This window comes from Sylvia atricapilla, chromosome 1, assembly GCF_009819655.1.
Source record: "Sylvia atricapilla isolate bSylAtr1 chromosome 1, bSylAtr1.pri, whole genome shotgun sequence".
Classification (NCBI taxonomy): domain Eukaryota; kingdom Metazoa; phylum Chordata; class Aves; order Passeriformes; family Sylviidae; genus Sylvia; species Sylvia atricapilla.
The window spans coordinates 46,503,762-46,530,616 of record NC_089140.1 but is presented as its reverse complement, the minus strand read 5'-3'; the positions used below and the strand labels follow the sequence as shown (position 1 = coordinate 46,530,616).

Genomic DNA, 26,855 nt, shown 5'->3' with positions numbered 1-26,855 from the left:
TCTCCTCAGGTGTTTGTCTGCTCTGATGAACCACCAGAGACAGAGTTAATTGTGGGAGCACAGCCATACGTGTGTTTCCAATGGGCACCTCAACAGTTTAAGAGTGGGTGAACTCAACACACATATCCATACATTACCCAAGATTAGGGATTGTAGTGGCAAACATTTAAGGTGGATAAATACATATTATTGGATAAGCACAAGTACCTGTGCCAACATTCTCATCTGCTCCCACTGAGTCTGCTCTTTGCTTTGGTGCTGCAATGCCCGAGGGTACAATAATCCTCAAGTGCCAAAACTTGCCATGGGGGGTCATGACCTTTTGTTGTCATGCCCCAAGCCCTCACCAGCACTTGCCCTGCCACATACGTAGAACCTGTGTGCTCACAATTAATCAAGGGCTGCATCTGTCTCTCATCTCACTGCTGGTGCCTGCTCTTGCTCTCAGTGCTTCACTGCACATTGCATGAACATTTTGCAGCTTGAATAGCAACAGGAAAGGACCGCCAAAATGGATTGTGCTGTGTTTGTTTGAGGGACTGTTTAAATCAGAAGTCCTGTGAAGTGCTGATTCCTTCACGTGCTGTGAAGAATGACGGAAAAATGAGGCATGGGTAATTAGAAGTTAATTGCTTTACAGACTAGCAGTTTGTGCACTTGAGAGAGCAAGTGCAGAGTATGGGATCTTCACACATCTCTCAGTACAGCAAGCCCTTATGGGGACAGACAGGAAAGAAGGAGATTTGCCTATACCCCAGATTGCTGCTTTATACCACAGACAGCTACTTAAAAGCTGACATAATGCAGAGTCCACAGAGATCTCAAAGCCTGGGAACATCCCATATTTTTTGGATGCCCTGTGAGATTGAGAAAAGAAGACAGAGAAAAAACTTAAGGAAAAACCATGAGCTATTAAAAACACCCACAAGAAAGCTTTCAGTTAAATCTAACCCATACAACGTCTCTAGAATGGACCCCTCACATGTAGCGAGTCAGCTCTCCAAAATACAGGGAGAGCAAGCTTGATAAGCTCCTTGGAGCTGTCAAAACTTTCCTAAGGCAGACTTTCTGCAGAATTTTTTTGTGCTGGTCACAGCTCACGTCCTGCTTTGTCTGGTTATCCTGCCAAAAACATAAATGAACTCATAAGACTAACAGGAGGATTAGTTTAAGCTTATTTTTAAAACATTTCCCACAAATTCATCTCATTTGCCTGCTTATAAACACCCTTGCTCATCTTTGCTGCGTGTCTAATTAGGTAGGATATACTGCAGGTGGTTTAAAATAGAAACTGAAATAAAGTAGCTTTGCAGTTATGCACGTTAAAGAAAAGGTAATTAAAATGTCATGTTATGAGATGTAAACTGATCATCTCAGGGGCCTGAAAGGATTTCTCCCCCATATATGGCATGGCACAGTTGGCCAGCTACCATATGGGTGGGTTTCCTCTTCCTTGCAACACTGACCCTAAGGTAGAATATGAGATCTGATGGGTTGGTTTCTTGATTTATTTATTTACAGAAACAGACATATTGTCATCATCTAAGCATCTCTGCATTTTATTTAAAGTCAATACTGCAATAAAGCTCAAAATATAAAAAGCTAAAATTAAATTAAAACAAATCTGCAAAGAAAGCCCTGCTGAGAAGCTGTCGTAGAGGTTAATTAAAATGAGATCAGAGGTCTTGGATTTTGTAGAAGCTATAATTAAAAATCTGTGGTACCTGACAGAGACATATGGTGGTTTCCTCTGGTGATTCTTAAAACTTTTCCAAATAGCATCTCTCCAAAAATGGGATTTATTTTTGCAGCTAAAAAGAAATACTTCACTGTAGCAGGTATTTTTTCTTTGGCAATGGATTAAGTTGCACCAACTCGCAGGCAGCATCTTTTTAAAATATTTCCACAAGGGAGGATATCACTGCTTTTCTACCAGTTCCTCTCCACACCTTCTCGCCTCTTTTTAAACATCACGCATTTTATTATAATACTGAAACATTAGTGATGCTTTCCAGAATGGGAATGGGCTCTTTCAAAAACTATTTATTAGTGTATGCAACAGGAATGTGCTTGTATTTCACCATGGCAGTTCTACAGCATGTTCATGCTCACTATGAAATAGTGGCATTTGAATATTGCAGCTTTAATAAGGGCATTTATGATGGTGAACTCTATATTAAAGAAATTATGCCTAGAGCATTTTTAAAGCCTATCAAATAATCTTTGAAAAATGTGAGGGACAGCAGAACCATTGCAGGTTTTTTCTAGAAGATCCTGACAGACAAGAAAAGAGACCCACAAGCGAATTCTAGCCAGCAAAACATAGAAAGGCTCTCTCAGTTACCTGTGCCCAGACAAATTAGGGGTTTTGCCCTGGAAAGTCACCCTTTAGTTTTTCCCCAGGAAAAAAGAGACCAGCAAACAGAATATGGGTGTCCAGTTTTGAATGTGTTTTCTTTTGTCTACTCCAGTAAAGAATGCTGATGAAACAACTAGCTGAAGATTTCTGAAATTATCTGTAGTACAGCAAAGGGTGGGAAGACAAGGATTACTAAGTGATGCAAAGATTACTGTAATACAGCTGCCTGGGACAGGAAAATTCATAATGATGAAAACCTGTCACTCAAATACAGCAAAATTCCCATTCTCTTCAATGAATCAGAATTTCACTGCATGACTTCAAGGCACTATAGGAAAAAAATCCTAAAGTCAAACTACCAAACCTCTATTAAAAGTAATCTAGGAACAAGAAGTTCTAAGAATGCAGTTCATAGTGACAAATGGTAAGGACACTGGGCATACCCTACTGTTCTGTCAGATGTCTCCCCCCTCCTCCCTACTCCATAGTGCCTATCATCCTTCAGGATCATTTTTTGTCTCAGTCAGGCTGACCTTACAGTTTTTCATGCTGAGTTTTCACATCTGTCAGCCAATGGACAATGAGGAAGACAGCAATCGGTTATGAAACACCTGACTTGAATTTCATTGAGCCAGGTAATAAACCAGAAAGAAATGAAGTTTTAGTAGGCAGAAGCAGGTTTTCATCATAAGTTTCTATATACCTCCATCTATTATAATGACAAATGAAGTTCTTTCCTGGAGAAGTGAGAAATGAAGCCTCATAACGCACTTACAAGCAGTAGGAAATAACATCTCATTCAGTGTAAAAGGACATGTATGACTGTGATCATGTAATTAAGTAAGCAAAACAAACACATTCCAGACATGCCATCCTTTGAAGGCAAGGAAACTTCCAGGAGTTTAATCACATAATAGTATATAGTATGCTGCATCATCTGGTTTTCCTATAACAGATCTCTCCTTGTTAAAAAAAAAAAAAAAAAAAAAAAAAGTTAACTTTCCATATAGGGAAGTACAAAGTGGGTCACTGGGGAAGCATGCACTCCTCGGCTGGAAGCAAGCTATGGACAGTCCCAGGTGAATGGTGTCTGTCCAACACCATTGAATGTTGTCTATCCAACACCACTGTTTTGTCAGATTTTGGAGCCCTCTCCACCCTAATCCCTCCCCCCCACTGAATCCCAATACCTCAACAGGAAAGGAGACATCTGTGAATCCTCTGGCACTGCTTCAATGTTTTACAGCTGTAATAACGACTGATACAAAGAGAAGAATGTTTTCTAGCCCCAAATTCCTGAGGTACTTTTTTCTAAACAGACACAAGTGGATGGGACTGGGTTACATGAAAAATACCCCACTGGGGTCAGGGGTGTGGGGGAAGACAAAGAGGAATCATGATCTGCAGATGATTGAGCTCAGCCTGGCTTTAGATTCATCTTTTCTGACCACTCAACTCATTTGTCCAAATCCAAACTTCTAATCTTTACATCTAACCAGTATTTTTCATGCAGCTTGCACTCACTCTTGGCTTTATCAGATGAAAAATACTTCAAGGAGGAGGCTTAAAACAGTGGTGATCCATAGACACATATACGCAGCAGTTCTGCACTACTCCTTACCACTAGCATATAGGCAGGACATTTTGATGCTTGCTCCTAGAAAACCCAAAATGCATCAGACACCACAAAGTCCATTTTCTCTCTCACTGTCAGCACTGTCAGCCACCAGCAGTCTCAGTCAAGGTGCCTCTTACCTGTATTTCAAGCAGTTCATCACAGTATTACACAAAATGCACAGGTTGACATTGAGTGGTTTGGGGGATCCCATTAATTCATATAGGGACATTAAAGAAAGGCAGTAGGCAGCCCAGACAGATATGCATGGAGAACTGGTTTCCAAGCACCAGAGCTATTGCAAGGGCTGGGGACACACTGACTCTCCCAGTGCCTATGAATCTACTACCAGAGGGCTGTGCAGCCCTTCAGACGGACCTCAACAAGTTGGAGAGATGGGCAGAGAGGAAGTGTCTGAAGTTCAAAATAGGCAAATGCACAGTCCTGCACCTGGGGAGGAATAACTGCATGCACCAGCACAGGCTGGGGGCCATACTGCTGGGAAGCAGCTCTGCAAAGAAGCACCTGGCAGTGTGCCCTTGTGGCCCAGAAGGCCAACTGTGCCCTGAGGTGCATCAGGTAGAGCACTGCCAGGAGGTCGAGGGCGGTGATCCTGCCATTCTGCTCAGCCCTGGTGAGGCCACATCTGGAGTGCTGTGTCCATTTCTGGGTATAAGGGAGATATGGAGCTCCTGCAGCACGTCCAGGGAGGGCAACAAGGATTCAGGAACTAGAGCATCTTTCTTATGAGGGGGTTGGGTCGCTTCTGCCTCAAGAAGAGACAACTCAAATGGAACCTCATTAATGTGTATAAATATCTAAAGGTGGGGTGCCAAGAGGATGTTTTCAGGCTCTTAGTGGTGCAAATCAGTAAGAAAAGAGGCAGCGGCCAGAAACTGATGCACGGGAAGTTCCACTTAAAAATGAGGAAGAACCTCTTTGCTGTGTAGGTGACTGAGCAATGGAATAGATGACCCAGAGAGGTTGAGGAGGTGAATATCCTCACTGAAGATACTCAAGAACCCTCTGGACACAATCCTGTGCCATGTGCTCTAGGATGATCCTGCTTGGGCAGGGAGGTAGGACCAGATGACCCCACTCTTGTTCCTTCCAACCTTACCCATTTTGTGATTCTGTGGTTATAGAAAACTTACATCCTCAAGCAGATTTGCTTAAAAATAAATAAAAAAAAGAATCAAGAATTGTTTCAAATATTTTTAAATTCCTTTCTAACCAGAAGTTCCCTGGGTCGTGCAGCTGCTCAATGACAGTTTGCCCAAGAAGTTGAATAGTTTCATCCTGAGCTCCTCTCTGTTGTGGTTACACTGCTGCTAGTACCCAGACTCAGGGCCAGCTTCAGGCAGATAGTCTGACAGGCATAGAAGCATCCATTCCTCAGCACAAGGGCTAGTGGAATCAAGAGCCAATCCGTGCTCTGTGCCAGGTCTGTACAGAGACCAGTCACAGTTTCATGCCATCAGTCCCTTTCTTGAGCCAACACCACTGGCTTTGTCTTAAAGAGGGACACAGGCCAGCTCTGCCCTGGGGTGGGTGGCAAGACATGTGGAGGCTGGCTCAGGAGCAGGAGCCAGGATAAGAGTCACCCTGGTGAGTATTAAGAGCTACAGCTGCCCTGCATTTACACCACAGAGGAGCCCTGGAGCAGTCTGGCCTCAGCCGGAGCAACTGCTGTGCCCCAATTCACAGCCAGGACCTGAAAACCTTGTGAGGAGAATTTTGCAATATGCACCTTGGCAGTAAACTGAGGGTTCCAGAGATCCCGGTTCCATCCACCCCTCAAACACTTGAAACAGGATTTTCCTAAGTAATTCTTCAGTGTACATTTCTCTTGTACCATCCTGCTGAGTGAACAGAGTGGCATAATCACATGAATTTTACAGCTGTAGGACATAATTGTTAACAGGGAAAAAGACCTTCAAACCTTTTGCTTCAAAGCCACAAACCCTTGGTCTCCATGTTTCAAAGTTTGTAATTATCCTTGCAAAGCAGTGGCTCACATGTTCTCTGTAGCCGTTTTACGGCATCACTGCCAGTCTTAGTAACAGAGATCCAACAGGCTACACAACATGGCAATTTATGCTTTAACACCAAGCAGTAATATTTTCTCTAGTTCAATGGAAAGCTTTAGAAAAACTGCAATACCACAGTGGTTAATTGAATAAAGTTAATAGGTTAATTGAGAGAGAAACTGATTAACTGATTAACCCAGAACTGTAGATGGAGTAATGTCATCACATCACAAGGAACATTTAAGTCAAGAATTGCAATAAAGTAAATTTGCAATTCTTGAATGCATGTGATTAACAGATTCAAGCAAATAATGCTATTAGTATGTTAATCATTGCTTGCCCTAAAATACTGATGATTAAAGTGTTTAAGAGAAAAATGCATCCCAGGACAATTATGAAAGAGAAGAAGAGTAATTAATTATTCAGAGTGCTATTGCCTGCTAAAAATATAATAATAACAATAGCAAATATATATAGCAAATAATAGGAAGAGTAATAATCATAAAAAAGTTAGGGACACAAATTTTCCAATGTGAAATAGAGAAATCTACTGCATAGCAAAACCAAGACATCGAATTTTTTCCAACACTGAGGCAGTAATAAGAGGCTCAAGCACTGTCTAATTAGTCATTTATGAACTCAGCTGCAATGTAGGTGTCTTAGAGACAGGTGATACATCATGTCGATGTCACATTCCAAGTCCACTGATGCAACTGTTTAAAAAAAAAAGGCCCCACAGTGTAGACCTACCCTGCATGAACACATTGCTCCCTGGCCTCACCTGCTGGAGACACCTGCAGGTGCTCTAGCCCCTGCTACAGCACAGCTCAAAGATGCACAATGAGGTCAGCCATGGGGCGGCGTTTGGTGAACACAGAAAGTCATCCTCTTCTCATTTTTCACGTCTCTCAAGAGCTCCAAATCCTCATCCATGAGCTTAAATGGTACCATAATATTTCCCAATAATGTGATAGAGCTTTTTCTGGTAACAACAGATACTGAGATAGTATAATCTATTTTTAGTTCTGCTTATACTCAAGAGCAGTTTCAGGAGTTTAAGTGACAGATTTATCGCATACATGGTTCAAATATCTTGCCTAAAACTTGATACTGAGTAAACTTGGTAACTTTCTTTTACTTATTTTTTTCAAGGACCATTTTTGGGTGGTTAGCCATAATGAAATACCAAAATAGAGAAGTGGCAATGGTGATGACACTAACTGCTAATCTCTTCTTCACACAAGATTTACCAAAATCTCCTAAAAATTCAAAAACTAGTTTCCCTGTTTAATGAACTTGCTTCCAAAAAGTTGAACCCTAGGAGTTATTTTTAGAGTATTACTCATAAGTACTGAACAACTACAAATGTATTAAAGACAAACAAAAAATACCAGCCCCAAACTAAACAAAGCAAACCACAATTAAAAAAAACCAACATAGAATGTGTTTACTTACAAAACAAAGCACTTAAAAAGTGGTGTAAAATTAGATACTAAGTTTGTTAGCCTGCAGTCAGAGCTATGTCAAAATCCTTTCTCACATGCTTACATTGTACTTTCTTCTGCCATATGCATTGCAGGGAAACACAAGTCACCAAAGTCAAAACATCACAAAAAAAGGTTAAGGGCAAGGTGCAAAACCTAAGGTGTCACAGATCTCTCAAGGTCAAGCTCAGGAGTTAACGTGTAGCTAGGTCTCTACTCTCTAAAACATGAACTACATCCTTTTCACTTAACAATCATGACAATCACACTGTATGTTTTTTGGATGGCTAACAAAAGGAGAAACTACAGCTGTAAAAAGAATGAGACTTAAAATTATTTGAGATATCTTCACAGAAATCTCCTCAGTAACACAATGTCAGACGAATGTTTGCAATGCATTGTTCACTGCCTTTTTTGGTATTTGGAGAAAACACACCCTAATTCCTAATGTTCCTGCTGAGTTTATTTCTATTTCAGAGAATTTGTATTAACAGCAGGTCACTACCCAAGCAGAAAAATGAAAATGAAACGAGTCAGTAATATAGGCAAGAATGACCAAGAAATGCTAATTCTTGAAAATGTAGTATTTCCAAAGGAAAAATTCCATAACATGTAATGTTGGAGGGTAAAAACTGAAAAGCTATTCAATTCAATGAGGACATTAGGAGAAAAAAAAAGAACATAACTCTATCATTCTGCCTCCTCCCTTTTCTTACTGCTAGGAGCCTGTTCAGAGCTAAAAAAGCAGATTTTAAAAAATTTTAGTTAAACTTGCCCTGAAATTAGAGAACATTGACTAAATATGCTTTCCAAAAAAAAAAAAAAAAAAAAAAAAACCAAAAAACAACAACACAAAAACCTAATGTAAAAGCTGTGTTAATTTGTATTTATTTTAATGGAAATCTGAATCTCCTGCAAAAGCACATCACCAGTAATGAGTCCTTAAAAATAAACTAATGAAAAATGCAAATCTTTCTTGACTGTGTGTCCCATAATCACTACCTCCTTGCAGACACTTCCTGGTATGAAAAATGGCCATGGTCATTGACAAAATTCCTTGCTGCAACTTTATCAGCTTCTAACAAGAAGCAGCATGCTATTGCACACAATGCTTTAGCTATAAATTATAGTTTATCTTCATTCCTGTGTTGGAAGCTTAGCATTTTAACAGCTAGTAACTTCTAAATGGAAACAAATGAACAGCTACTCCTGACAAAATATGATGGTCATTTCAACATAACGTTTCCTGAGGGAAAAATACACTTTTCTACAAAAGGACACAATCAAATTAAATACTTGCTTGATTTCATTGTCCTTCCAGCACAAACATTAGACATCATTTTAAAGGAACAGAAAAGCTCTATGGTAATTCTTGAGTGCAAGCTTGTAGAATTTTTTTGACTGTTGTAGCCAAAATATAAATCACTTTCTGCTGTGGTGTCAGGAAGTGTATTGCACTAAATTAATCATGAGCTACTTTTAAAAAGGAACAAAAAATCCACTGCAAAATTAAACAAATCTCTCTGTGCCTGTTTTCCATTTGCATTGTCATCACTTACCTTTAAAGGACAATGGAAGTGAGATGGGAATGTTGCTGAAATGCATTCAACATACCCTGTGTGTGTGTTAGTTTCTCTAGTGCTCTCTGTGGTGCCTTCAGCCATTGGAAAAGATAAAGTCTTATAACCTGTATACAATATAATCTTTACTCTTTGCTAGGCTCCTAGCACAGGGATACACCATAGCAAAATAAGCGCAGAGGCACTTTGACTACAAGCCAAACTGTATGTCTTCTTCTAGCATTTCCCAGTCTCCAATGTATTCTGCTGGATTAGATAAAAGTATTTCTGTCTCATAATAAAAAAAGGAGGAAAGGCAATTCATAAGGGAAAGTGAGTCATTCTAGAAAGCTTTTGCTAATAAATCAAGTAGTTCAGTGGATGTGCCCAAGTGGGGAAAGATGGGAGCACAGAGATCAGGCAGCTCCATCCACAACCATACAACTGTGACTTAGCTTGCTCTTACCTTTTGTCAGACAATCAAAAGAATAGACAATTGTATTTACCGACTGAGGGGTAAATAAACTCATGCCAATTAAAGAACAGAAAATATGTCTTTGTGGTTTAGACTGTAAGCATTTTAAAGATAAAAGAATCTTAAATAATTCACTCGCAACGATTCTAGATCCTCATCTGTCTTTTTTTCTCACAGGGCATGACAGGCCATGCATGGAATTTTTTGTTAACTCTCCCATTTAAAACTCCCCAACCCACAAACCACACCATCCAAGAGGCATCAGACATATTTAATATCCCTGCTTTAATAAAGTAATTTTCAAAATGTTTCTGGGAAGACACTCTTCTGTGGACCACAAGCAATAGCAATTGAAGTCAGCCTCAACTTTATAACTGAGCTTGAAACCAGAGAGAGCTTACAAAAATGTTTTGAAGTCTCTTCTCCCTCTTTCTTCAGTCTCCAAAAGTACTTTTTCTCTAGGTTATCACTAGCCTCTCTGCCTTTCTCACTGTTGGCGGCTCAGCTCTATTTGATCAGGACCATCTTCTTCTTCTGATTCTGGACTCAGAAAACCTCCCCTAGTATAAACCTATATATTAATTCTTAGCAAACATATCTCAACACGTATTCAATGCTTCCGAAACTGGGCCTACTAGGTGGTTTTTCTCCTCACACAGTAACTTAGTATCTCCCTCCACAGCAAGCCACACTTACCGGTAAAATGTGGTATAATCCACGGTTGAATGACAGCTCTGGAACTCCCACGCTTTGAGTTTCTGGCATTCCCGGTGAGCTCGGAGTTTCACCCTGACTGTCCCATGACAGAGCTCGGGCACGGGTTTTCTCTGCGGGCGGCTGCAGAACTCATTGGACTCCACACGCCAGGATTCAGCAAAGTCGTCCACATCAAACTTAAAATTCCCATCCCCCCCAATCAGGTCATCTCGTTTGTGCCCATTGTAATTTCCACATAGACCACAGAGTTTGCCTTTCAGATGAGGTGCAGCCATGACTTCCACAAAACTGTCTCCATCCCATGAGATTTCCAAGCCTAATAAAAACATAAGACAAAAACGCACCAAAAAAAAAAAAAAAAAAAAAAAAAAAAAGGGGGGAGAAAGAAGAAATTGAGGATAACAAACTGCACATTACGTTGCCTTATGTTTGTGAAACAGTGTTAATGGGAACCTGAACAAAGCCATTCGCTTAGTTATGAAAATGCTCTTAGATTTCTGTTCCTTCTTGCTAATGAACGGGGTTATCCTAAAAAATATGGAGCCAAGTCAGGACATCAGTATCAAAGGAGGGCTCTTGCAAAATTCTGCAAATTGAATTTTCTATAGTAAATTTCTAGCTGACTTTGCAGGGGACCCTGAATTTCAACCACTGTTACCCATTGCACAGGTAGTGGTCATACAAACAAGTCCACATCCCATGAGACTCCAGCCATGACCTTATGGGAAACATCCTATTCTTGCCTACAAAGCTGACACTAATCACTCATTGGGGTGAATTGCTGTTCCAATACAAGCTGACTTATTTTGTAGGAGTAAAAAAGAGTTTAAAAAATTACAACAAAGATATATCAGATGGGCAAAACTGTTGTAAGAAAGCATTCTGAATTGGATTCAAACTGTTCATTCAAAAGGCATTAATTACCAACTTCTTGAAGTTGTCTGCATAAGTTAACAACACTGAGAAATGATGGTAAACATCTAACCTTCATCTAGTGGCTGGGATGTAAGCCCTCTGCTACAATTTGCTTTACAGGAAGGTTTGGCACTTCTGGAACACCAAAATCAAAGTTACTTTTTGTGAGTGAAATCCATCTTATCTGTCTGTACACATCCAAAAGTTAGGTGCCTAGCTTAAGTCAGCTGTCTACGCCCTTTGATGGGGTAAAATAGGCAGCTCTGGATCACAGGGTTGTCTAATGCAGAAGGAATAAACTACTTTCTGAATGTCTTTCTTTTCCCAGTGAAATTCTAGAGGGGCCAGAGATCAGGTGGAGACTAAACTCCTAGTTTTTACCTGAGTGACTACGAATTAAATTAATTCCATTCTTTGAGAATTAAATAGGCAGCTCATAAGGGAAAAGAATTTTCATATCATTTGGGATAAAAACAACACCAAGAAACATTGCTGTTTAACTTCTACCCAAAAATAGCCTTTCTTGTAATTACTTCCAATGTCTCCTGAATGGTTCTATGTCACATCTGCAGGAACCCTGCATCTGAAGATCACAAATCATTTTCCTGGTGTTAAATCATTCTCATAAAATACCTGTGAGCAGCCATTAGTTAAGGATAAACACAGGAACTTGCTTTTCAACAGGATAACCCAGATTTTACCCTGTTACCCCTGCTTAGCCAAGAATACCAAAGAGCATCACTCTGAGGTGCAGGACTAGGGCTTCACTCCAACTTCCTGCATTTGCGGTGTGGGCTGGTTTAGCACCACCCTTTCCTCTTGTAAATCAGGGCTTGTCACTGTGTGATCCAAATCCTGTCCTTATCCTCATGTAAGTAATTAACATACCAATGACTCAGTTCAAAGCTGCAGCCCTTCCTTCAGCAACGCATCCCATTGTCTCCTATGACAATTCCTACCTGCGCTGCAGAGGAACAGGGTGAGGTTCAAGAGGAAATTATGGCCATAGAAGGGTCCATCTTAACATCCTGCCCCAGTGCTTGTGCAGGTTACACTATGTCTCCAAAATCTTTGGGAATGATTTACTCTTCAAGGCTGTGAAGGTAATTCTGTATCACCTGTCACTACAGTCCATGACATTGTTTTCTTACCACCATAGGTTTGCAATAGTAGGACAAATGTATCCTGAGTTAACTATGCCTGAAATCAGTTTCAAATTTTCTCATAAACCCAGCATGGATGGGGCCACTGTCTCCTCCTCCAAAGGCACTTTACACCCAGCCAACTGAGAAATTGTGCAAGACTACAACTGTTAATGAGGCCAGCACAGTGGCAAAGGGGAAAGCTGCCTTTTAAGCTGCTTCATACATTATCGTTGCTAGACAAATTCAAAATCCAGCTGTCTTTGCTTCTGACAACACTGAACAAAACAAAACACAGCTTGATTTACAGACACAAGATTATTACTGCTGTGCTGGCATTTAGAAAATACTTGCCATTAACTTATAAACCAAGATTTCTTCAGACTTGAGAATCACATAAACTTTCTCAAAGTTTAAAGCATCAAGATCCAAATTCTCAGACAGTTCTTTTCAGAAAATAACTATACTTTCTAAGGCTGTGTTCAAGATCTTCCCCCAGAGAAGCTGTCTCAGAAGCTCTCTACTTAAAACAAAGTCAGAAAAGACTGGCTAAAGATTCTACCTTAAGTTTCCTTTCAGGACTATTTTTTTTCTTTAACACAAAACTTACTGGCCTTCAATGAAAATACATTAAGTATGAAAGGTTAACTTGAAAATTTTTCTGGATATTTATGTCCTCTTCCTATCAGTTAATTTACTTGTTACATGTTGCTTTTGTAGACCTGCAAAAGGAACGCAGGTATGCAGAAGAAGATGAACAAAATTACGGCTTTTCTTCTCAGCATATAAAAATGCACATTTTGAAATCTAGAAATTCCTGCCTTGATAACTGGATTCATTCAAGAGACTCACTGTGTAACTCCCACATGAACATACTTTCCTCTAACAGGTATGGCTTAATTGCACTTTATTCTGCTGTAATTGCTCAGATGGAAGGGTAATTTCTGGCTTCGATGAACAGCCTAAAGGTTTCTGTCCACAACAGAGCTTATTCCTTTTTGGAGTAACAATGAAGGGTATTTAATCCTACATGCATGATAATTTTGTTGGAGCCTGATCACACTGTGCAGTGTGTGCCCTTTGTTTGTTCACAAGCAGAAAGGCCAGTTACTTTCTGTAAACCGGTAAGTGCTGTGACAGACAGGATTATGCTACAAAGCAGTGTTTGAAATGGTTTTTTTGGCAGACAGAAACTGTTTGGAAGAGTTTCTTGGTGCCTATATCCCATTTTTCTTCCCCCCACCCAAAATGGATGAGTTTCCCATTCACTTGGACAAGAATCAGAATCCAAGAGATGAGAAGCCAAAGGATGCAGCATGTGTCCCATCTGGGGATGTGCAGAAAAGGAATATTTTCTGAGTTACTTTTTCATTTTTTCCGATTACCACCTCTCTTTGAAGGATGCTTAACCTACTGGTTACTTGATTGGCACACATCTTAACTTGGCACATTGTCTGGTCTAGTCCATTTAAACATATCTTTTTGAATTTATGTATATCACAGACTGAGTTCCCATTATGGGAGCTCTCATCAGTTGCTCTGCATTTTTCATGGCATCCTTGAGATTAAACGCATCCTCAAGAACTGACAAATGACTGTTCCCTAAAGATTTAAAGCCAAAAGGGTACATAAAAAGGGCAGCAAAGTGGCTTTGTGAAAAAAATAGCACAGAAACAGCAACAACAAAACGCTTATGCAATAGAGGAACAGATAAGTAACAACAGCCCCGTGAAACTCTACTCTGTTGTCTTTCTAACACAGAAATTTGGATAAGGACTCAAAACATCCCAAGCACACCCACAGATGCCAGTGCAGAGTGCAAAGACTGCTGCTGCATAGCATCCAGGGCTACAGCTGGTGAGGAATTTAGCAACAAAACAGGTTTTCACTGGAAAATGCTAATTCATCAAATCTGAAATGCTTCAGGGAGACATATCATATTCGATGGACTTCCAACACAGCACCAGCAAGGCTCCAAGCTGGTTTCCTGCCAGCTCGCCTGGTGGGCTGCCTGGAAGCCTGAGCAATCAGGGTATGGAACTCCAGGACTGCCCTGTCATGCACGTTGCCCTGTAGCCAAGGACCACAAGACTTCCTGAAGGTTTGGGCTTCCCTGTTTTATCCAAGGCTCAATTCCCAGCTCTGCAAAAGGAAAACCAAAATCCGTGGGAATGCTGGCTGAGCTGTAAGCACCAGGTCCTGCATTTCCCAGCCCAATCTTACTATGAATTTTACTTCTAGTGCAGCAGTTTTGCTGATTTTTCATTACTTCCTCCCTCTCTTTTTTCACCCTACACTGGGAAAGCATATATATTTTTTTAAATCCATGTTTCCTTCTGAAACAGAAATTTCTCCAATTTTTTCCACCGGTACTCAGAACTTCCTGTGGAACAAAATGTTTGCCTATAAACCAGTTCTACTCAGCACATTCTTCCTCTTCTACAGCTTCTCTGCCACTTGTCCTTTCCCAGCAAAATGGAGCCAGGTCATTCTGCTACTATTCAGGCCTTATGTGCTGATGAAAGGAGGACTTGGCCCATCATGCTGTATTCAGCAAGAGAAACCTGATCTTGCTCCGTTAAGGGGAAGAATTATTCAGACTATAATTTGCAGTGATTACACACTGTTTGGTATGTTGTCATATGCCATGTTTGCACTTCCTCTGCCAACACATGGACAAGGATGCGTGTAGTCATTTATTAGGCTTGCACCAGAGACAAATGGAATAACCACAGGATTAGCTGTCATTCATCTTCAATTGAAAACCTTTCCTTGGCCTGTGGTTGCTAATGAAATCCACATCGCCTGAATTCATGGTCTTCAGCTGGCTGCAAAGAAAAACCCTCAAGATGCTTCTAATTAGAAGTTGTGAATAATGGTCAACTTGTGTGCATTTTACAGACAGCCACAAAAATCTGCATTGCCACTTTAAGGAATGAGCCCAGAGCCGGGATTCACATTATGCAGACTCACTTTTCCAGAGGCTATATGAACAGGTGTCTAAATTCTCAGCTCAACAGCGGGTGCTAGTGTCCCCCTAGAAAAAAATTATGCTAGATAACGAGTATGACTATGTGTCACACCGGTGACCATACCACTCCATAAGAAAGACTGGTTTCACTGCCTTCACACAGCATTTAATTGAATTAACAGTATTCTCACTGAAACAGTACTTCACTGTGTAAGTGAAATCTCTCAGGACTACAGCAGTACCTAACACATGCTAACGAGAAAGTTTTAAACTTCCCCTCAGTATTTATCTACTCAAGGATACTACAATTTCAGAACATTTTATCAAAACAAAAGTAAGTCTTCTGGTTTAGCATTTTGACAATTAATGTTATTTCTAAGGCTCGAAAGACCTGAGAGATTGCTATTTCCCTTCCCTGTTTCTAGAAACAAGGAAGTACATTCTATAAGTTTCTAATTTCCTCTTGCTTGCGGTGCTTGTACACTTTGTTCTTTGCAGACAACTTCTTACTTGGGCACAAAGCAAGCCAAGTAAGATGGCATTGAACAGTAAATTAGGCCTTGCTTTTCAAACCAGTGCCTCCATTTTGTTGGATAGCCCCAGTGAAATATTTCCATAATTTTTACAAATTAAACTCATTCCAGCCATCTTTAACTGTGAATTTATATAACTGATCACTTTAACTGCAAGGTATGTGGCTTCAGCTTCGGAAAACATGAATTATATGTTTAAGAACTGATACCCTCTCTCTTCTTATCTAAGTATCAAACAATACAGTGTGTTGAGTTTGTATGGCAAGAATTTGGAAGCAGAGAGCTACAGGGGTGGCTTTGTTGAGAAGCTGCCAGAAACTTCCTCCATGTCCAATGGAGCCAACTGCAGCTGGCTCCAAGATGGACCAATTCCAGCTGGCTCCAAGATAGGCTCGGCCTTGGCAACAGTGGTAGCACCTCTGGGATAACATATTTAAGAAGGGGAAGAAAAGCCCTGTGCAACTGCATTCAGAAAGAGGAGGGAGACTAAGATAAACAATTCTGCAGCAGTGGAGAAGGAGGGAGAGGAAGTACTGGAGCAGATATTCCCCTACAGCCCAGGGTGCAGACCATGGTGAGGCAAGGCCACCCTCCTGCAGCCCATGGAGGTCCATGCTGGAGTAAAGACCTACCTGCAGCCCCTGGATAACCCCACACTGGAGCAGATGGGTGCCTACAGGAGACTGTAACCCTGTGGGAAGCCCAACCTGGAGCCATGAAGAGAGGAGCCCACCCTATAGCATATTTGCTAGCAGGACTTACGACCTTACAGGGAATCTACTTTGGTGTCTGTTCATGAAGGCCTGCGCCCTGTGGAAGAGACCTTAGTTTTTGAAGTTTGTGAAGAAATGCAGCCCATGGGAGGGACTCACATTGTAGAACTTTGCAGAGAACTGTCTCCTGTGGAAGGGACCGCATTGCTAGAGCAAGGAATGAGTGTGAGGAGTCCTCCCCGTGAGGAAGAAGAACTGATAGATACAATAAGTGATGGACTGACTGCAAATCCCATTCCCAATCCCCCCTACACCACTCAGGGCAGGAGGAGGTAGAGAGAATCAGGAATAAAGTTAAGTTTGTGAAGAAGAGCATTTGGAGTGTGGAGGCTTTTTTAAGATTTTACTTCATTTTTCATTATCCTACCCTAATATTATTTGCTATAAATTAAACTAATTTCCCAAAATTGAGTCTATTTTTTTCCCATGATGGTAATTGATGAGTGATCTCTACCCATCCTTATCTTGAACCACGAGTCTTCCACTATATTTTCTCTTCCCTGTCCAGCTGAAGAGGGGAGTGATACAGTGGCTTTGGTGGCTATGTTTGGTTGATGTCCAGCCATGGTCAACCCACCACACTCTCCATAAGCCACTTTTAAGTTAGTAGAAGTGAAAGTCATGGCACACTTTATTCAGGCAGCTAATTGTCAACCACAGAATGAAACACAGCTTAGCAATATCCTGCAGACTTCAAACTCATAGCTGGGATTTCTGTCTGCTTGTGGGCTGCGGGAATTCTGAAATTGCTGTGGGTTTCTCTGATCTCTAAAGAGTTATGATGGTATTTATTACTGCTATCATGTTTTTTTACTGACTACTGTTCATGTTGAACTTCAGAAGTTCTTCAGAGAGAAAGAAGACACACAAACACATACACAGACACACACATACACTTCTACCTGCTTTGGTTGTCACTTTCAGCAAATAACCATCCAAATCGATCTGAAATTGTGGTGTCTCGCAAGGTAGTGAAATTCGGGTCCCATTCCACTTCACAGTGAGGTGCTGCTGGAGGCTGATTGTGCTTCTGCCCAACACAAGGTCCACTGACTTTGTCCAGGAGAAAGAACGGGTCCGACGGGCATCGTTTTTTACCAGCACCTGAAAGGGCGAGGCAGAGGAGGAGCAGTCTTTCGTCAAAACGTACTGACATGTTCCCTGAAAGTTAAATGTCCGTCCATCAAAAGTGTTGTAGTGAGGATCTCCAAATACAGTGCAAACTCCAGGCTCTGCAGGTGAGTGAGAAACAAAAGCGCCATATCAGGATCAAAGTTGGAAAAAAGCAGTCGATAAGAACTTAGAGGTGCTGCTCTCATCTAATCTATCTGCTCTACAGGTCAGATTTTGACTGGTGTCCACGGGGATTAAATATATCTCTGAAAAATAAAACCTTCATTGCTTTAGAAATCTTTCCCAAATTGGCTGGTAACCAAAGGCCAGTTCATCCTTGGGGGAGCACAGGAAGATTAACCTCTAGCTTTGTCCCTTAAACATAATGCACAGTTTAGGTTATTGTAATGCCTGTGCACTTGCAAATTTCAATGACTCCCTGAAATTAAAAACCATCAGATCATTTTAGCAGGAGCTGGTTTGGTTCACGTTTTACATATACACACTTATAAATATAGTATATCTATGAACTAGGTGTGTTTAGATGTTTTTTTCCCCAAAATACTTGTAGAACCAGCATCTTTATTCACTGTTACAAGCTATTGTTTATACACAACTTACTCATAGTTACTGATATCATGCTAGCATCTAAAAGTCAGTAGTACATGACTAACATGATGCAATGACTGCCAAAGAGCATGGTGTGTCTACCAATCATCTGCACCACTGCAAAGGGATGGAGATGTCTTATGGATCTTTGAAGCCATATGCTGGTTGGAGAAGTCACAGCCCAAAGACAGAGTATTTCTATACTCATAGACATGATGCAGAGTTACCTTGCAGCTACCCAGTAACTGATTGAATTGCCTCACAATCAAAGATAACAACAAATATATTTGCATCGCAGTCTTCTGGTATAACAATAGATTCTAAACACATTGCTGCTGTTGCTGGAAGAAGGAGTCTCAAGGCAGAGAAATGCACAGTGCTATTGCCAGATGTATACCCATAGGCTAAGGCTGCTTTTGAAAGACAATGCCTATTTAACTAACAATGAAAAACCAGCCTGAAAAACCAGCTTATAAAAGCCAAATTCAAATCTACAAAAAAGGAGACATGAATGCTATGGAGAAGGGGAAGGGAATTCCTACCATGGAGCACAATACAGTGCTAACTACACAATAGACCTTCCCCATCAGAGTTTTTCAGCCTAGGCAGAGTGCTAGGCTAAAGTAACTGTACTCTTTCTAGTGTTTTTCTAGCCGTAAAGAGCACCCAAGATAACCTACATGGATACACAGAAAATGGAGTTGAAGGAAGCCCCAGGAGACATTACCTTTTTCTCCTCCAGCTGCAATGAAGAATCATCTGCACCTATATTATCCCTGATAGACGTTTATCTAACCTGCCCATAAAGAGCAGTAGAAACAGCAACTTCATTGCCACCTCTGGCAACCTGCTGCAATGTTGGTCTGTCCCTGCTTCAAGAAATGTCTGCCTAAAGCCTAATCTCACTTTCCCCTCACTGCACAGTGCAGAGCCATCACAGGGCTGGTACCTGGGTAATTTGTACTTTACCCCTAATTGGCCACATGAATGCTTGTTTAGCTAAGCCAGTAACTCCTCTTGCCATCATTATTACCCCTCTTTACTGCGTAGAGAAACTAGGGACCAAATGTTTCAATTTCTCAAGGACATCCTGTTGACAACTCCATCAGAAATCAAAATTATCCATATTTGATCAACATCTCCAAAAAAGAGGCCCAACAAACTTTAGGCAGACCCTGAAAACCAAAACATTTAGGCAAAAGAGTGCTTTTAAAAATGTGCACTACTGTGAGTTTTCCTCACTGATACCAATGAGGATGTCAACAACTACTTTTCAAAGTTCATTAAAAGATAAATTGATTCTCCATAAATTAGCAGGAACCATATGGCTTTTAATTAACAACATCATTTTTTACCAATAGGAAAAATAATCTGTAGATTTTGTATGGAGGCCATGTGACTTTACCGGTTATTAAATCATACTAACATGCTTCTGATTTCCTTATGTATACATCTAAGTATCTGCATGACGAGTATTAAAGGTACATGTTATTACCAGCCCAGACTGTACTTCAGCTACTCCCGCTTTAATTTTTCCTTAAATTTAATGACAACTTTTATGAAAACAAGGAAATCACCAACAACAACAACACAAAAATCAGCTGAACATAAGTGCAGATTCTAGAGGAAATATCTGATTTTTCTCTGTGTTTCTAAAGGCCAAGAATGTGGACATGTTAGACATGTTTTTAACAAACCTGTTGGGAGGAGGAGGAGGTTGATTCTTCACCTAAGCGAGTGACTAAGAGGCAAGACATGAGAGGAACAAACATAATTTAGAGATGTCCAAGTAAAGATAGTACCAATGGGATCCAAAGGAAATATTTATTTTTAATTTCTAATGTGTTATGGGGAGTAATGTTGTTTTATGTTATATCGTGTCACGTCATATGTCAACTTGATGCTGTGCAGTTAAAAATGTATTTTGGACTGGACAGCTGAAGGTCTGATCCAAATTCTGCTGTTTTCTTTAATAACCAAGGAAATAGAGGAGGGAAAATCCATCTAAAAACAGTCTGAATAATTGATTCTCTGATATCACTGTGTAAAACATTCTTGAAAGGCTTGCTAAAATTGTGGGGTTTAAAAATAAATCCACGCCCTGTGAGAGTGTGTGTGATAACTCAGGCACTGCCAGTAAGAAAAACTGGTTGGCCTAGAAATAAACCTTAAATACCGGGTGTAACAAGACTGCAAAAGACTGTCAGCATGAAAAGAATTCCTGCCATTTTTAGCTTTTGGGCTGTTGTTTATTTCCTTTCGGGAGAGTTTCAATCACATAATATTTTATAGTTTGCCTCTTTTTCTTTTCTTTTTCCTTTTCTTTTCCTTCTCTTTCTTCTTTTTTCTTTTCTTTCTCCATTCTGAAACAAACCAGTCTTTTGACTTGGCAATTTTTTAACTCTGATGGAACCACTGATCTCTAGGTAGGATTGTGTGTCACTTGCTTCTCTGTTGGAACATAACAGATGAAGACATGCTGCTGCATCACTAAAGTTATGTTCCCCAACCCTGGAGTATGAATATTGCTAGATTATGACAACAAGGCATACGGTCACAGGTGTAGATCTTTCCTTTTTTTCCCTACAGCAAATTGTTCCCAGTTTATTGCCAACACTACATGTGTCAGCTGTCTAAGGTAGAGCTAGAAAAGGGAAATTGTATCACATATTTCCCCCTGAGACTCCCCCAACCTCCAACTACTTTCTGAAGATTAGGGACTTTCTGAACTAGACATGGTTTCTTTTAATTTAGTAACCTTTAATAGAAATATTTTCTGTGAATTTTTCCAATCCAAAAATGTTTTTAGCATCTACAATATCTACAATACCCTTGGGCAAAGGAAATGAAGAATCATTGCCTCTTCCTCATTTTGAATGTGGGATTCATGATCTTTGGTGTCTTCTTTTGCTCATCTAGACATCCAAATGAATGCAAATTTACCCATTCCCTCTCTATCCTTGAAAAACACATATCTTTCAAAGGAGGGCCCCAGCACTATGTTCAGGAGGCTGTGATTTTCAAAACACCTCAGGCACTCAACTCTGATTAAACATTATTGAGAGCTGGATGCAAACGCCACTAAACCTCTTCTGGATATCCCGCATGTTGCTCCCAAATCAATATTCAGACCTTCTGGCATTCATAAAAGCTTTTGGGAGCTTGGCAGTTTTCACATTTGTTTTTTAAGCAACTAAATATGGACTTCACACTTTTACATTTGACTAAAATATTAAACTACATGTGTGATTAATGCAGTTTGCTCAGCTCCCACCTAAGGCTCTACAGCTTACTTGCAAACTAATAACAGTATTTAGGTGCTAAAAGTGAATACTATAGAACTGTTGGTATGTTTTCCTTGAATTTTCAAATCATGTTCCCAATTCAAATGAAATAGTGACTTTCATTAGAAAAGGCAGTGCTTTTGAAAACACATGTAGCTGTACAAAAAAAGGAAGCTAAAAAAGCAACAGCATGGAAAAGAACACATTAGCATTTCCTAAGTTTCAACATACTCTCATAAAGAAGAAAAAAAATCACAACCTGTTTGGCCAATGCGGAGGGATAAAAGTCGGAAAGACCACTCATTTCTAGTAAGTACTACGCTAAGTACAGGTAAAAGCCACTTATTAAACTAAGTGGTTGCCAAAAAGTACCTTTCTGCATTCCACCCAATGCCTCCATTCCCCCAGACAGGATTTAGCCTTTTTAGAAAGGCAAAATATATATACTGCATGGTGGAGGCCAGACAGTCAGCACACACATCCTGACCAGCCGAGAGCATGAGCATATTGGCTGGGCAATTAGCACACTTGTAGCTCCAGACCAGCCACAGGATATATTGTCTCTAGCTGGGTTTATTATTTGTTGGGATATAAAGGAAATGGGACACAAATCCATAGGAAACCAGGCTCTGTTAGCTCTGGTGCTCATGGAATAGCTTGTTTTGTTTTTTCAGGAGATCAGAGCAGTCAATTGAAGTCCAAGATGTCCAGATGTCTGGTCACACTCTGCTGGGCTTGTAGGTAGTTAAGAGTGGCCAAGAAAAATATACTTTAAATTATAACTAAAATCAGTTTGGACACTTTCTAAGTAAGGAGAGGGAGGAAAAAACACAAGTTTACCCATGTAGAGTGTTCTGGTTGCAGATCTACAATTAAAAAATATCTCAGCTTTTTAAAAATAAAATGAAACTTTGAATGTAATTAGCCCATATGCTGAACTAAGCCCTAAATCAAACAGAACACATTACTGACTTCTAAAAACTAGCTACAGAACATGCATAATAGAATTTCATTATGTTTTCTGTAAAAATGCATAGCCATAGAGGACTTTCCTCATAACTGCTGCATAGTGCAGCTTGATATAATACACATTACAAGGTATGGTGTCAAAAACTCCACAGGAGTCTTTATGGTCTATTTCATAAATAAAATAGCTATTCCAATTTGCCCAAATATATATTTATACAGTAGACCATCACAGCTAAAATGGGAGATAAATCATGAACAGTATTCCAGTATGAATAAACAATTGGTGTATTTTTGTTGCTGTATTTCTTCATGGAAAGGAAATAACAGAAAAAAACAGGGACCTAAGTGGTCCTTTAGTCCCACTTCCTGCTCTCACAGGTACCCACAATGCATAACCTCACTTTGTTTCTTTTTCTTTTTTTTTCCTATTCTTTGAAAGACAGCACTTTTTTCAGTAACTCTACAAAAACACATAAAAAGGATGCAGGACCAAGCGGAAGTACGAACCTCTTACTCCTAAGGTGGATCCAAGTGCCCTTGAATTGGTTTAGCTCTGTTGATCATTTTGTCAATTAAAAAACTGTGGAATGATTAGTGATGAACAAAATTTTCTGTCCCAAAAGAAACATTTACTGCAAGATCAATCATGTGAACCGTATGTGCAAACCTAGGTGACTGCAGTCCACTTTGAAAAGCTTCGACCTCAAAATCTCACAATGACTGGTGTAATATTGTGCTATGACTATAGATAACAATTGGAGTATATCTATGTGATTTTTGTAACAAATTTTCATCCTGTGTATTTTAATTTCAGCAAGGCCTATGAATTCTTCTTTGTCAAGAACAAAGATTTTACTTCCACTGCAAGTTCCTGTCTTTGTCTGAAGTTGAGGGCAGTCTGTTAATGTTATTTGAACTCAGGTTTAGTTTTTTCTTATTTTTAATATGAAAATGACCTTGGTCTAATATAGGATTACTAATTTATGGAATTGACGTCAGTGGTGATTTTTCTAAATCAAGCCCAAAAGAGTACATTTCATTAAATTTTTTACAGCAGCATAAACTAAACTGTTGAATTTTCCACTGGTATGACCACTGTGTTTAATTAGTGATAACTGTACGCCAGCCATGGAGCTTAAAAAGCAACATGCCAAAACTAACTATAGTTAACTTCAGCAACAGTAGACAAAGGAGACTCTCCAGCCCTTTAGGAGAGGAGGTACTTTTTCTCTTTGCAACAAACTGCTTTGAAAATAATCCTTTGATTATTTTTTTTTTCAGTTTAAAGTGTATCCTTTCACAACGTGACTGGTTTTGACCCACTTTATAGAAATTGGCTGCATTTAAACTGTAGTCAAGGCTCTCCCGTGTACAGTATGTTCTTGTACCTCCCTATGTTGTTTTTACTTCAGGAAATTAATATCTGCTGGAGCACCAGAAATGTTTGGTGTGTTAGTATGTGGAGACAGGATCAGGATCAACATGAGTGAGAGGGTGAGGGAAGGGGCTGTGTGTACATCTTATCAGCAACTGGCTGAATTAGCGAAGTTTCCAATTACTGTCAGAAGATAGTCGTGATGAGATTTACAGCACTTCTGCTGCAAAGGTGGAATTAATTCTTTGCAAATGGAAAATGTTAAAATACCAATGAAAAAACAGCTACTGGTAGCCACCACTGCTGTATGACACTGGCCATTTAAGCTCCTTGATTACATTCTCTGTAAAAACCAAGAATGCCCTGGTTATCATAAAAATTTGGAATCAGCTCTTCTCCAAGTGCTAAATGAGCCCCAGTGAGATAACACTGTAAAAAAAAAATTCCTCTATTTCATGTGCAATGGTGGAGCATGAGACTGTGAGACAAGGAAAATAAGCCTCTTAGGCTCTTGGGCTCAAGCACAGCAGTGCAGTGCAGGTAGGACCCTTAAGACCCTTGCTCCCTTCCTGTAAGAGCACAGAGTTATTTATCCTTTGGGAAGAACTAATAGCAGGTTGCCAGTACAGAGAAAGAGGTCACTGGGAAGAAGAAGCCAGGCTCTTTACAGATCTGTGTGGCAGGACAACAAGCAATAATGATCTGGCCTTAATTTCATATGTTTGTAGTCATGATTATTCCTTTCTTATATCATCAAGAAGTTTTGAGATTTTAGGTAACCTGGCTCCTAGATGATTTTTTTTAACTTTGAAGAACTGTAATTTTTTGCCTCCTTCTCCCACAAAACAATTATCACAAGTCATCACACTCTGGCAGCACTTCTGAAGGAGTCACTGTACTGACTTCTTTTGCACCTTTTACAGTAGAGGGTCTTCTGTGCTTTGAGGGAATGGCTGGCCCCACTCTTTTTGTCCCCTTCTCATGTTACAGAAGAACACAGGAAGAACACCAGAGAAAGGTTAAATGAGACTGAAACATTAAAAAAGAGCCAAGATATTGATAAATTCATTACACTAATGGTATGTCATATCTGAGAAAAGGTCTATGCAAATTTCTTCTCTCTTGAAACTGAGCTAACATGAAATCAACTGCTAGTCAGTTGAATCCTCTTTCATTTCTTCCTCTGCTCAATATTATTTCAATTGTTTCTGAGGTTATCCCTTGTATTTACTCTCATTTTGATAATGAAGACTTGCAAGCTAGATTTATTTTATCCCAAGATACACATTTCAAAATAATTGAGCCACAGAGTGAAAAACCAGATATTTAGCACACAGGATTTGTGCAATTCAAGAGAACCCAGAACTGAGTTGAACAGCAAAACCATTTGACTTTAGACAAAAGAATAGGAACACTTTCTTCTTTCAAAAGTCTTCCTCTAGGTCATAAACATCCATTTTAGCAGTCTGTCCCTATTTGGTAAGATTCTCAAACATATACCGAAGGAAATACGTAATGGTATCTTATGAACTTCAGACCTCCCTGTTGGTAAATAGAACAAGCTTAAAGATAAGTACTTGTGTAAATCCTTTGCTGACTAGGAGGTGATATTGCAATTTAATGGTCATTCCTGAAGAGAGGAGTAAAGGGATAAGAATGTAAGGGTTGAACTAAACATCATAAACAAGGAAAAATAGTTTTCTATTCTACTTTCCACTGCTGCCTCAGACTGTGTCTCAGATTTCTGCACACCTTTTTTTAACTCTCACAAATCATCTGCAAAGTTGTGATTATATATGCACATAGCTGGACTGTTAGTTACAGGTGTAAAAGGTACCCAAGTCCTAAAAGTTATAACTCCATTCATTTTCTTGTTCTATTGATACAAATTTCACAAACCAACTATATCTTTTAAAATGCAGCACCTCAGATTTGACAAAAATAGCATTATTTTGAAAAACAAAATAAAAACAAAATACACAGGCATTTTATTTTAAAAATACAGATTTATAAAAGGCAAAATCCATGGCTAAAAATAATCACTTGTCCTTTAGCTGCTTCAAAAAAGAAAGCAGAAAAGCAAGCTTACTTCTATATGTTTATTATTTCAGAAACAATAAAAAATAGTTTAAAGAATGTGAAGAAAGAACTTACTTTCAGTGCAAATCGGACAGCATCCTTTTCTGTTCAGGATTTTACCCTAATTGGGAGAAAGACAGACTGTTTTAATGAAAGAGTTTCTTGGAGAAATGACTGTGTCATGTTGTAAGACTGGATAAGCCTTTGAAAATAATTCAAGTTGTGTTTTAACTCAGTGCCCTGGTTACAACTTCAAATATCAGGTGCTAAAAACAGACAGAACTATTCAACGAGCTTCCTGGTGGTGTTATAAGAAATGAAATACTAAAAGGGTTCTCTGTTACCACTTTTCTCTTTAGAGACAGAGTGTGAGAGAATTTTGGACTTGCAGAGAGATAGCTAAAGGAGTCACAGGGAGGGAGGGAGGAAGGGAGAGAGGATGGATCTTGGTCAATGCTACTTCTGGTTGCGCCTTATACAAGGCTATATAGGTGCAGGCTGTCTCTGTATATGTACATTCATGTTCCTTTTCAGTCCACATCAGCTGAAAATATGTTTAAAAATGTTTTATCTGATTTTACCTAAATTACCTAAAATTAATCAGCAAGGTAGCAGAAAAGCCTGAAAAATTTCAGACTGAACAATGTGTTTTTCCAAGCAAAAACTGATGTTGTTTTAACAGAACTTACAGGGATATTGGAGCTCACCTGTATTTCTACACAGAGAATGAAGAGGTATATGGAGCTGTGTTGTTTCCCAGCACTGGCCCTTTGCTCCAACAGCAGCTGGACACAGAGAAGTCCCCTCTGCGTGACTACTGCTCCTATTCCCACCAAGTAGGTGAGCAAGGTGA

The 26,855-nt window shown here is 39.7% G+C and overlaps 1 protein-coding gene across 2 annotated transcripts in view; it reads right to left on the bottom strand.

Annotated features, from left to right (window-relative positions):
* Positions 1 to 26,855, bottom strand: part of BMPER (BMP binding endothelial regulator) — a 146,533-nt gene that overhangs the window by 34,639 nt on the left and 85,039 nt on the right. For both annotated transcript variants that reach the window (XM_066321774.1, XM_066321767.1), the window contains exons 11-13: positions 26,078 to 26,123; positions 17,476 to 17,805; positions 10,219 to 10,555 (exon numbers count right to left, since the gene is read on the bottom strand). In XM_066321774.1, the coding sequence (XP_066177871.1) occupies positions 10,219 to 10,555; positions 17,476 to 17,805; positions 26,078 to 26,123 (713 nt within the window). The remainder of the gene's footprint in view (positions 1 to 10,218; positions 10,556 to 17,475; positions 17,806 to 26,077; positions 26,124 to 26,855) is intronic.